A 12,689-nucleotide genomic window follows, 5' to 3' on the forward strand; every position below is an offset into this window, starting at 1 on the left:
ATATTACCGGTTAAAACAAGATGAGTCTGAATTATGTTTTATTGACCCAGAAAGCTTTCCTCAGACAGCAGACGCCGTTTGCAACAAGTTAAATTTAAAACAGGATCTGAAAACGTAAATAATATCTTCGTAGTCCTGAAAGGACAGCAAGTAATGTTTCTTTCAGTGACGTTTCCTGATTCTAAAAAAGAAAAAGCTATTTTAGCTTAGCACAAACTGGCAAACAATTTAAATTCCTAGTTTCCTAATTTGTTATTTTTTTGTTTGTTTTGCCTTAAGATATTTAAGTAATTGTGGGTGTTTAGCTGGCAGATAAAATAAATCTTTGCATTCAGATTTTTGATGAATGGCAGCTGCATGAATTTTAAATCTCGGGCTCAAAAAGACGTCATCGGGTTTTACGGTAACAGATTTAAAGTTTTTCTGTTTCTAGCTGCAGGGATCAATGTGTCTAAACTGTCTTCCTAATGTTCTGCACACATCTTGAGTTTTACTTCCTCTTTTCCAAACCTAGCTTGAGTCTGTGGCATCCAGAGTTTTATAACAGCAGCTTCTCTTCTCTCCTCCTCCTGTGTGCTCAAATTATTACTGATCGCGACAAAAAAATCTCATAGTGTAATTTTTCTCTAATATTTTACCACGTAAGAAGAAACATAATAAAGGAGACACTAGTTTTTTCTCATTTTTTATTTATGTTCACTTCTGCACATTTTGAATTTGTTTAATCGCAGAAACCTCATTCAGTTTCCAGAAACATGCATAACCAATTTAATTCCTTTTTCTCCCACAGACTGGATCTACGACGGCCCAAAGCGTCTCCGAATCTCCGGTCTACACCAACCTCCAGGAGCTGAAGATCAGCAAGAAGAGCCTGCCGCCGCAGCCGTCCGGCTCTCCCCTTCACGTCGCCGGCGACTGGGAGACGTACACCGACCACAGCGGCAGACATTACTACTGCAACCGCTCCACCCATGAGAGGACATGGAAGCCCCCGCGGACCAAAGATGGCGGCGTCGGGAATGCCAGGGACGACAAACACAGCGCTGGAGAAAGCTCTGAGGTAAAGTTCACGTCCATCTGGACAATAAAAACCAGCGTACGGCAAAGTAAGGGCCGCTGAGTGGCTTTTCGTTGTGGTAGAGGAATTTATAAACGACGGAACTGGAAAAACACAAGATTTTACCAAGTATTTTGGTCTAATTTCTAGTGCAAATAACTTTGTACACTTAAAATAAGACACAAAATAAACTAAAAGTAACTTCTCAGAAAAATGTAGGAGCTTGTTTTAAGTCAATAATTCTTTAATATTGATGAAAAAGATCTGTCCTATTATTTCACTTATAACTAGAACTTTTTCAGTATGAAGGAATTATTGACCTAAAACAAGCTGCTGTATCTTACCAAAAAGTTACTTGTAAGTTAGTTTTGTCAGATTTGGACTAGAAACTAGAATACTTGTTAAGATTTTGTGTTTCTGTAGTGCAGTTCCTGCAATAGTAATCATATTGTACTCTCCCTCTACCTGGATCCAAATGGATTTGAAACCATTTTAAAAGCTTCATGACAATCTTTTAAAACTTCACAATCTGCATATTTTATTATATGGTAAGGAACACCTAGTAGTACCATAAGCTGTATGCTGTACTTGAGCTCTTCCAACCATTTATTTTCATGAACTTGTTGGATTTGTAGAAGCTTAAAACTACCTGGATTTATTCACACTCAGTTTCCCAAAAATCTTTTAAAGTTCTCCTTGGAGCTTTGGCTGCTTTACATTTTTGGTCAGCGATTTTCCAGCATTTCACTTTCAAAGTATCTCATGTAACAAACGCGACTGATGCGCAGTTCCACCAGGTGTTTGCTAATTGCTGCTGGCTAGTCTGAAGGAGCACAGTGGGAGGGTAGTGTGTGTGAGACGGAAACTCGGTAGCATGGAAACTGCAGCTTTGAGGAGGAGCTGCACCTTGAAGGCGGGGCTAGGTCCACCCAGGCGTTTTGCGCAGCTGAACAGTTGCCATGGACATTAAATGATTTCTCAGACATGCCAGAAAGAATCAAAGCAACAGTCCAAGTAAGTTTTGTTGAGGAAATAGCGTTATAACATGGAGTAAAGATAAAAAGAGTGGATTTTACATAATACTGCTCCTATAAGTCCTTGTAGGATCGTTGTTGTACAGGAACCGCTGATTTAAAGAGATCAGGCCTTTTTTGTTGTCGCTCCACAATAGTGGGACAAGTTGCCATTAACTGTTAGACAATCATCTTCTGTTGCTGTTTTTAAGTCTCTCTTTGACAAAAACACAATGGTTTTCAGTGAGTTTTGTCATATTCTATTTTGTAATTTTGTGGTCTTTTTAGTACGTCTCATTCTGTGCTTAATGTTTTTATTTTATTATTTATTTCATCCTACTGCGTAGCACTTTGGGTAAACATATTGTTTTTTTTTTTCATGTACTTTATAAATAAAATGGAAAGGTGTGTTTTCATGTTTGTAACAGTTAAACAGTTTTACCAAATATTAAAAAATGTGTCTGAAAATGAACTCAAAACACAAATAAAACATAAAAATAAACCTTATGGGATACCACTGATCACAACGGCCCAGAAAAACCAACTGCTTTAAATAAAAAATAGAACAAAGTAACAGAAGATTCAAGATTTTTCCACAGTACTGTAAGAGGCGCAGTAAAAACGCAATGCTAGCGTAAATCTAACAGGAAGTGACAAATAACATGCTTTGTTGATTAGTTTCCATGGTTACCAGATTTGTACGATTGCAGGGATCGCTTCCTCTCGTTCTGTGTTGCTAAACACGCACAGAATAATTTTTTCTGTAGAGTTTGCATAACTTGGTGCAGCATAGTTTAAAGAGTTAACAGCAGATTTTTTGCATAATTATTTTAGTTATCAATCATTCTTTGGGCTATTCTGCCAATTAATCAGATAAAAACAGACATTCGTTTTTTTTCAACTAGCCACTTAAGCTTACTTTATGCAGTATTAAAAATAAAACTTAAATAAGCCTTTAACTTCACTTAACATCATTACAGTGTTGGGCAGATTTTTTTTTAATTAACCAATTCTAATTGGATAGCAAAAGGTTCTTAATTGGAGAATTTTACAGAATTTGAACCATTTGACGCTGAAACACTTGGTGAGTAGTTTTGGTTGTTGTAAATTATGCCTAAATACAAGCTGGATTAAATCAGGATTTTATTGTTCATACCATTAATCTGGCAGAATGAAGTTGCTGTCAGCTCTGACTAATAGTTATGGGAGATTTGGCTCATCAGAAGAAAAAAATAATAATCTGACAGAGTTGGAGTTTATTTTTTTTTGACAGGCATCTCATTAAACCCTTGCAGCAGAGTAATTAGTTCCTAAGCTGATCTGAAATTGAACTGCTGTGTTTTCCTTCTAATGAGCCGACTGCAGCTCATCAGCAGCGAGTGTCTGTGATTACAATCAAAACACACTTTTTGGTTTTTTTTCTCAAAATGCACTCTGGAGTGACGTCCCATCACATAAGTTTGCTTCCCTTGACTCTAAGATCACTGCAAAAACACACAAATTAAGTATTTTTGGTCAACTTTCTAGTGGAAACATGGTATTACCCTTCAGGTAGAATGAAAATAACCTTATAAATAAAATCTGTCTACATGACGCTTTGAAAAAAAACCTGAACAAACCTTTAAAAATACACACCTTATAGAATCAGTTAATTTCTTCTTTTAGGTTTAAGAAAATGAAAAACAAAAGTTAGTCAAAGAGAGAATGCTAAACAATTAAAAATTAAGAATAAAAATATGCCATAAAAAATGCTTAAAACACACAAACTCTTAAAACCGACTGATCTACATGTTTTAATATTTTACATTATTATTATTTCACTTCCTAATAGTTTTATATATTGGTTAGAAAAGTCTATGTAGGGAAACATTTTGCAAATTAACTTACTGTGTAAGCTTTATGATACAGACATGGGACTGCTGTTTTATTCAGTTTGACTGTTATTGTGTCTATTAAATAAACCTAATAAAGAAATGTATAAATAAAACATAAAATCCCAAAACAAGTAAAGGTGAAAATTACAGCATAGTAAAAACCCTCCTAAAAGTACATTTTCAAGTAAATGTATCAGAGTAAATGTAACAAGCTGCTACCCAACCAGCAAATTTAGATATTTGCACTTGAAACTAGACAAAATACTTTGGTGTTTTTGCAGTGATAACTTCTGATTCGTCAAACGGCTGCACCACACTGCCACCTACAGGCCAAAAGCATAAACTTTACTCAGTGCCTCAGGTTTACACTTCCTCCTCTGTTTTAATGGTGGGGGGCTGTTTCTGCTAAATCGCTGCATGACTGTCCCTCTGGTGAAAGGTGCTCTCTGTTTTCCCTCTGATGGTAGACCACTCCTCTCTCGCTCTCGCCGTCTTTCCTTCCCTTCCTGTCGCTGTCCGTCGGAGGACTCCAGCCTCTGTCCTCAGAGGACGCCTGCTTCAGCGCCTACTCTAGCCAGTCGGACAGCCTGTACGGCTCGCCGCTGAGCGGCTGGTCGGAGGAGATGGACGAACACGGACACACGCTGTACGTCAGCGACTATACGAACGAGAAGGTACCACCGAGCTGCTGCTGCTGCTGCCTCTGCTGGGTGTTTGGGACTGCATGCTGGACCTGGTTCCTCTGGTTAATTAAAGTAAAAAACTTCCTCTTAAAGGGCGGGATTCTGACTTCTTTTTTTTAACTCCACTGCTTTGACAGTACTGGGACATATGGAAGAGGATTAGGACCACTGGAAAATAATTTTGACTTTTTGTCTCCAAATTCTGACTTAAATCTGAGATCAAAAGTCAGAATCCTGAAAAAAGTTCAGAATTCTGAAAATAAAAAAAGAATACTGAGAATTAAAGTCGGAATTCTGGAAAAAATTGTAACAGAATTTAATTTTGAGATGAAAGTCAGAATTCTGAAAAAAAAAAAAAAAGGTCAGAATTCTGAGAGTTAGTCGGAATTCTGAGAGTTAAAGTGGGAATTCTGGGAATAGAATCGGAATGATTAATCTCAGTCAAAAAGTTAATCTCCGTGAAAATTCTGAGATTAAATATGAAAACAAAGTCAAAATTCTTTGGAAAAAAGTCAACATTCTGAGATTATAGTCAGAGTGTTTTTTATTTTTGTTTTCGCGGCGCTACTCCTTTTCCATAAGGACAAAGCAGAACCAGATTTAGTCCTTTTGTTTGCAGGTGAATACTACAAAAATAAAATGTTATTTTTAATATTTAAAGTTGCTGATTTCTGCATAAAGTCTTTGGAAGTGGTTGACATTCGAACTGCACAGTTTTGTAATAAACCTAGTGATTTAATAACTCAAAATTTTTAAAACATAATTTGCAATTGAAACCAGATAATTTTATACAGTTAATAAAAACATAAATTTTCTCTCACTCTCTGGAGTTAAATCAGTCCAAATTTTCTTTATTTTAACTTTGTTAGAGTCACAATTATTTCTATTTCTACCAGAAAACTTATAATCAGGTTTATAGGGTGTGTGTGAGACATTTACAAACCACAACATTTTGTTATATTTTAGTTTCCTTTGACTCTACTACAGAATGTAGAACTATTACAAGATATGATCAATGCCGGTATTAAATGATTTTGTATTATAGTGAATTGAATCTTCCTTTTTAGTTAATTTGTATAGATTTTAACTCAAGTGTGGTGCTGGAAAGGTTTTTGAAAAGTGCTGATTTACCCATTTTTTGTGGTTATTATAGTAAATTTCCTCTTGCAGTGTAACTGATTTTTTTATTTTATTTTATTTTTTGCACTGGCTTGACCATCCTGGGACAATATTACAAAACAACAAGGTTGCAAACCAGAAAACAGGAAATTATTTTCTCTTGCGTGTCTGTTTTATTATAATTTTCTTTATATATTTTATTTTTTCTTTACTTTTTGCGCTGCTAGTGGTTAAAACATGTCGATGACCAGGGAAGGCCTTATTACTACAGCGCCGACGGCTCCAGGTCAGAATGGGAGCTGCCGAAGGTAAGACGCTGGGGAAAAAAGTAAAAAATAATAATTAAAAAAAAAACGATGGAACTCCAAGATTTAACTTTGCTGACAATTTTTCTAGAGCTAAGACTTCTGTTAAATATGAATTCATTTAATAGTTTTAGTTTTTATTAATAGTTTGGTGGAAAAAGCAGGAAAAGGTGGCGACTAAATTAATGCTTTGCAGTTTGTCGGAGGAAAAAGAAAACTTGTTCGATTTTTATTTGCAGGGTGAAAAAATATTTGCTTTCTAAACTGAAATTGCTGGAAAAAATTTTTTTTAATGACCTTCGTTCAGTAGATGCACCGACTGATCATCGTATCTTTTTTTACATCGACTCTTCAAAAGATTTAAAGTTAATTAACAAGAAGTGAGAATTTATTTTTTAGTGTTTTATCCATTTTTAGTGCATCTGTTTGTCCATCCATCTGTCCGTCCGTCCATCCATCCATCCATCCATCCATCCATCCATCCATCGATGGATGGATGCATCCTCTCATCTCTGTTTTTCTCTTCGTTCATCCATCCGTTCATCCATCCGTCCGTCCATCCATCCATCCATCCATCCATCCATCCATCCATCTTTCTATTGATGGATGGATGCATCCTCTCATCTCTGTTTTTCTCTTCGTCCATCCATCCGTTCATCCATCCATCCATCCATCCATCCATCTTTCTATTGATGGATGGATGCATTCTCTCATCTCTGTTTTTCTCTTCGTCCATCCATCCATCCATCCATCCATCCATCCATCCATCCATCCATCCATCTTTCTATTGATGGATGGTTGCATCCTCTCATCTCTGTTTTTCTCTTCGTCCATCCATCCGTTCATCCATCTTTCTATTCACCAAACATCCTCTTATCTCTTCATTTTTACATCTATCCATCCTTTCATCCATCTTTCCATTCATCATTCATCCATTCATCCCTCTGTTTTTCCATCCATCCATCAATCCATCCATTGTTTCATCTTTCTGTTCATCCATCATCCTGTCATCCCTTCATTTTTCAATGTATCCATCCATTTGTCCATCTTTCTCTTCATCCATCATCCTCTCATCTCTTTGTTCTTCCATACGTCCATCATATTTTTATTTAATACCTGAAGGTAATTCTGTCATTTCTTAGAAACTCTGGGAACAGAAAATTTACCAATTTGCTGAAAAATCTTCACATTTTTAGTTTCATTCTTTAGTATTTCAGAAGAAAAATCATTTCAGTTTGGTTTTTGTTTTTCATTTTTCCTCCTCTGCTGCAGTACAACCTGTCGCCACCTCAGCCGGCCGGAGACGGACCGAAGAGCCGCAGTTTGGACCGGAACAACGTCGATCCCATCGTCTTGACAAAATGGAGGCACAGCGCCTACGTCCAGGAGCCGAGCGAAAAGGTCTCTGTCTTCAAAATTATAACCCAGAAACACTGTAGAGAACAAAACTAATCAAGCTTTAACACAACCAGATCTTAGCTGCAGACTCATTCCTTTGCAGCGGCCATTAAAAAGCAGGCGGGCCCGCTCCGGTTCTGTTCGCCAACACCCGTACAAACAGCAAGTCAGTAGTCGGCCCCATTGGGGAGGAAAAGTTCCCCATTTAAACACAATCAGCTTGCATGAAGACGATCAAACAGCTACAGTGACGATTTGATCTGTTCACTGCAAAAACACAAAATATTACAAAATATTTTTATCTAGTTTCTAGTGCAAATATCTAACTACGCCTGAAATAAGAGAAAAGTTACTTAGAAGTAACTTTTTATCAAGATATAGGAGCTTGTTTTAAGTGAATAACTCCTTGATATAAAAGTTCAATTGGTAGATTATTTCACTTATAACAAGATATTTTTCCATATGTCAAAAGTGAAATAATCTGCCTGTGAAACTAGTATTTTTTTCAATAATATCAAAGAATAATTTATTTAAATTAAACTCCCACATCTTGATAAAAAGTTACTTGTAAGTTAGTTTTCTCTTATTTCAGGTGTACCAAAGTATTTGCACTAGAAACTAGACCAAAAAAAAATCCTTTTTGCAGTGAAATTTTCACCTTAATCATGAACACAACACTGCAAAAACACAAAATCTTTCCAGGTATTTGTGCTTAGTTTCGAGTGCAAATGTCTTAGTACGCCTGAAATAAGAGAAAACTAACTTACAAGTAACTTTTCAGTAAGATATAGGAGCATTTTTAAGTGAAAAACTCCTCGACATCGATGAAGAAGTTCTACTTCCACTATCAGATTATGTCACTTATTACGTGGTAGAAATGTCTCGTTAGAAGTGAAATAATCTGCCGAAAGAACCTTTTCATCAATATAAAGGAATTATTGACGTAAAAAAGCTCCTGTATCTTAGTGAAAAGTTACTTACAAGTTAGATCTATCTTATTTTAAGTGCACTAAAATATTTGTACTATATACTGCACCAAAAATACTTCAGATTTTGTGTTTTTGTAGTGTGCTGTTACCTGATACACACGCTGCAAAAACACAAAATCTTACCCAGAATTTTTGTAAATTTAGTGGTGTGTATATTTTAGTACACTTGAATTAACTTACAAGTAACTTTGCAGCAAGATGTAGAAGCATTTTTAAGTGGCTAATTCCTTTGTAAGGTTCCGCTGGCAGATTATTTCTCTTATGGGAAAAATGAAATAATCTGCCAGTTTTCATCAACATAAAGGAATTATTGACATAAGAAAGCTTCTTTAACTTGGTGAAAAGTTGCTTATTTTTTTCTTGAACTTGAAACGACAAAAATACTTGGTAGGAACTTTCTGTTTTTGCAGTGCAGGGTAAATCAAGTCAAATTAAATCAAAAGTATTTTAGTGACCCCAATGTTGCTGCAGCTCATATTAATTCAGAGTTTTTGTAGATGGTGATGTTTCAGCTGGATTAAATTTTACATGGATTCTACATGCTGGGTTGATATAAAAGTGTTTCTCTGAAAAGCATGAAGCGCTTTATTAATAATCCATTTCTGCTTTTTACTCAGAGCTTCTTCACACTCTGCAGTTTTATAATCTCACTCCTGATTACCACCAGACTCATTCAGCCGCCTCCGTCTTCTTTAGCTCACATCGTTTTCCATTAACCTGCTTTTCTTTAAACCTCGTGAATCTGCTTCTGTGTTTTGTTTTTTACTCATGTTTGTTCACTAGGAAGGTCCTCAGACCCCCAGGTCCCCCGCTCCTGACCCTGATCTGAGCCCTACGTCTCCCCCCGCCTCTGTTAGTACTCGCCACTAACCTCACGCGTCGCGTCTGCCGGCTTCAGCGGTGACATGCTTTGCAGCTTTTTGAAGAGTTCCTACACAGGAAACCTCAGGGAATATAAAAAAATATTGGACATTTAAGACTTAAAAGTAAACTGGAAGGATATCCTGTGTAGGAATTGGTTTGATTCTTGTTTACAGAAATTGGTTTAATTTGATTTTTAGTTGGATATTTTGTGCAGTAATTATTTTGTTGAAAGAGATGTGTTCAATTTAATTTGCATGTTGAAATCATAATCAAAAATCTGAAATTGCTGGTCTGAATCAATTCCTAAATGGATTTCAAGAGAAATGTTTGCAGAATTTAGGATTTTATGTGAAAGCACGACACAAAGACGTTAAAATAAATATTTTGATATCTAAATATTCAGTTTGAAGATAAATATTTAGCCTAAAACTAACTATTTACCTTACTAACTAAATATTTTGCTTACAAGTCGTGGTGGCAATAAACTGAATATTTAATCTGAAGCAAATTATTTTCAATAATTATAAATATTTAGTTTGAAGCTAACTTGATAACTAGATATTTAGCCTCAAACTAAATATTTACTTAGGAAACTAAATAACTTTGAAGCTAAATATTCAACTCTGAACTAGATATTTAGTTTGAAGCAAAAAAAAGTCTCTAATCTAAATATGTAGCTTTAAGCTAAGTATTTAACAGTAAAATTACTTAGTTTGACGCTAACTTACTAACTAAATATTTAGCTTGCTAACCTTGCTTAGGAAGCTAAATAATAAGATTGAAGCTAAATACTTAGCTATAAACTAAATAGTTTAACATGTTAGCCTCAAACTAAATAATTAACTCTAGTTTAGAGTTAAATATTTAACTTCAAACTGCACATTTATTAGCTTCAGACTGAAAATATTTACCTTGCTAACTAAATATTTAGTTTGGAGCAAACTGTGACAAACTGCACCCCATATCTAATCTGGTAGAGGCACAATAACAAAGAGTTGCAGTGAAAAGTGATTTTTTTTCTTTACAAAGTATTGGCTGCAGGGAGTTTTAATAGAAATCCACATCACATGTTTTTTAGTTTGTAGTTATTCTTGAAAATGGAGAGAACAAAAAATCCATTAATCATTTTTTTCTATGATTAAGTTCTGCTTTGTGTTGGTCAGTCACATAAAATCTCTAAAATACACACAAGTTGTAACGTAATGAATTAGAGGAATTAAACTCCACCAAAGCATCGTATACTGATTTGATTTTATTTATATGAATTACTTTATTTAAATCTGTATGAACATTTTGATTGGTTTTTGGACTAATCTGAGTGTCGGTGTTGCTGTGGTGGCTTGGTGCTGACTGGGTTTTGTTTTCAGAAAGCTTTTTGTTTGTGAAGGTTTCTGTTTTCCTGTGATCCAGCTGCGGGTGTCAATCAGAGCTGCATGTGGAAATGTTTAATTTTCCTCTGAAACTCTGCACCGCTGCCTGTTTTCTTCCTCTGCAGCCGTCTGAAAAGTGTGGCGTTCTGAACGTGACGAAGATCACTGAAAACGGGAAGAGAGTGCGGTGAGTAAAGACAGACGAGGATTCCTTTTACTTTCTTTAAAAATCCTCAAAACAAAACTGTTTCCACATTGTTGGATATTAAAATGTACTTTTCTAATTTATTTCCGCGTGCTGTAACTCAGTATTTGCAAAACTAAGAGTAAGACTGTACAATAATAATGAAGGTCATTCCAACTTATCTAAAACTAGAGATGTTTGGTCTGATTGAAGTCTTTTTTTTACGAATAAAGCTCTGGTATTTTATGCCTAAGCCCATTTTGGAAGATGTAGAAATAGATTTAACCTTATTTGTTAACTTCAGGTGTTTGCTAGTGTCGTTTGAATCAATCTTTGTGCATTTTGCAGGAAGAACTGGACGTCCTCTTGGACAGTCCTGCAAGGTTCATCGCTGCTGTTCGCCAAAGGACAGGGAGGCGGAACGAGCTGGGTGAGCTTTTCTTCATTTAAATTGTTTCATAATTATACAGTTATCAGACATGTCAGTGTACTTCAGACTTATTTGTGCTGATTAATTGATAAAGTTGTGGCATCTGCATATCAAGGTTTCAGCTAACTGTTCTTTTTAGTGCAACAATATTAATTTTATGTGTATAAAGCTGTCATAGTTGACATAGTTGGTATGATGAGTTTTGACAGAATTATAAGTTGCTGAAGTTCAAATAAAACCTGAAAAACCTTCAGACAGTGACAAAGTCTGATTTTCTTATACACAGAAACATGGAGATTTATATATAAATCTTCCTATTTTGATTGAGCATTATTTTTAAAAGGCTAAATTACTGCAAAATAACCAGAAACAAATCAGAAAATCCTGATTGAAGTAGATGATGGTGTTGACACATTTACAGTGGAGGATGTTTATCTGCATTCAGATAAATAATTTATTTTTCAGCCATAAATATCAAACTTTGACAGCAGAACAGTGAATTTAAACTTTAGTTTTCTCCATATTTCTTCATGTTTTCTTCATATTTTTCTGATATTACTCCATATTTTCTCCATATTTCTTCATATTTTTTCATATTTTCTCCATATTCATATTTTCTAAATTTTTCTTCATATGTTCTAAATTTTTCTTGATATTTTCCTCTGTATTTATCCATATTTGTTAATATTTTCTTCATATTTCTACATATTTTCCACATATCTGTTTATATTTTCTTCATATTTCTACATATTTTCTCCATATTTCTTCATATTTTTTCTATATTCATTCTTATTTTCTTCATATTTATGTCTTCCCCGCCCAGTTTGGAGGCAGTCAGTCCAAACCAGAGTTCACTGTGGATCTGAGGGGAGCGTCAGTGGACTGGGCCCCAAAAGACAAGTCCAGCAAGAAGCACGTTTTAGAGGTGGAAACCCCAAATTATTCCTTCCACTTCTGAACTTTGCCTTTATTTTCATGCAAAATTAACTCATAATTACTTTACCAGGTTTTAAAATCAGTTAAATACAATCAAAAATTTACAAAAACACACAATAGATGTCATACCAGCTGTAATTATTAGACAAAAATGAAACCAAAGCAGAAAAGTTTTATTTAATATTGTAATTTTCTAAGAAACTATTTTGGGTCTTTAGTGGCTGTGAGCCAATAATATTTTACATCCTTGCGATGCCAGCTTTTATAGTATGATTTTTACTTAAGATGATTAAAGCCACTGAAATTTCAGAATTTAGATTTTTTCTTTGAGAATTTTGAATTTTTCTCAGAATTTTAACCATTTTATTCTCAAACGTTCGGCTTTTTCTTTCAGAATTTAGTTTTTTTTTTCTCATAATTTTGACTTTTTTCTTAGAATGTTGTCTTTAATCTAAACATTCTGATTC

At 35.0% G+C, this 12,689-nt stretch overlaps 1 protein-coding gene across 5 annotated transcripts in view; it reads left to right on the plus strand.

Moving 5' to 3' along the window:
* LOC106929534 (rho GTPase-activating protein 12-like) overlaps window positions 1-12,689 on the plus strand; it is a 59,768-nt gene that overhangs the window by 40,036 nt on the left and 7,043 nt on the right. Inside the window, exons 3-10 of one of the 5 annotated variants that reach the window (XM_088014922.1) lie at window positions 791-1,060; window positions 4,412-4,618; window positions 5,974-6,054; window positions 7,324-7,452; window positions 9,222-9,290; window positions 10,798-10,859; window positions 11,205-11,286; window positions 12,110-12,211. In XM_088014922.1, the coding sequence (XP_087871048.1) occupies window positions 791-1,060; window positions 4,412-4,618; window positions 5,974-6,054; window positions 7,324-7,452; window positions 9,222-9,290; window positions 10,798-10,859; window positions 11,205-11,286; window positions 12,110-12,211 (1,002 nt within the window). The remainder of the gene's footprint in view (window positions 1-790; window positions 1,061-4,411; window positions 4,619-5,973; window positions 6,055-7,323; window positions 7,453-9,221; window positions 9,291-10,797; window positions 10,860-11,204; window positions 11,287-12,109; window positions 12,212-12,689) is intronic. The other 4 variants (XM_088014923.1, XM_088014924.1, XM_088014925.1 and 1 more) reach the window with 4 other exon arrangements.

This window comes from Poecilia mexicana, unplaced genomic scaffold (genome assembly GCF_051168715.1).
Source record: "Poecilia mexicana isolate PSO_F unplaced genomic scaffold, ASM5116871v1 scaffold_17, whole genome shotgun sequence".
Lineage (NCBI taxonomy): Eukaryota > Metazoa > Chordata > Actinopteri > Cyprinodontiformes > Poeciliidae > Poecilia > Poecilia mexicana.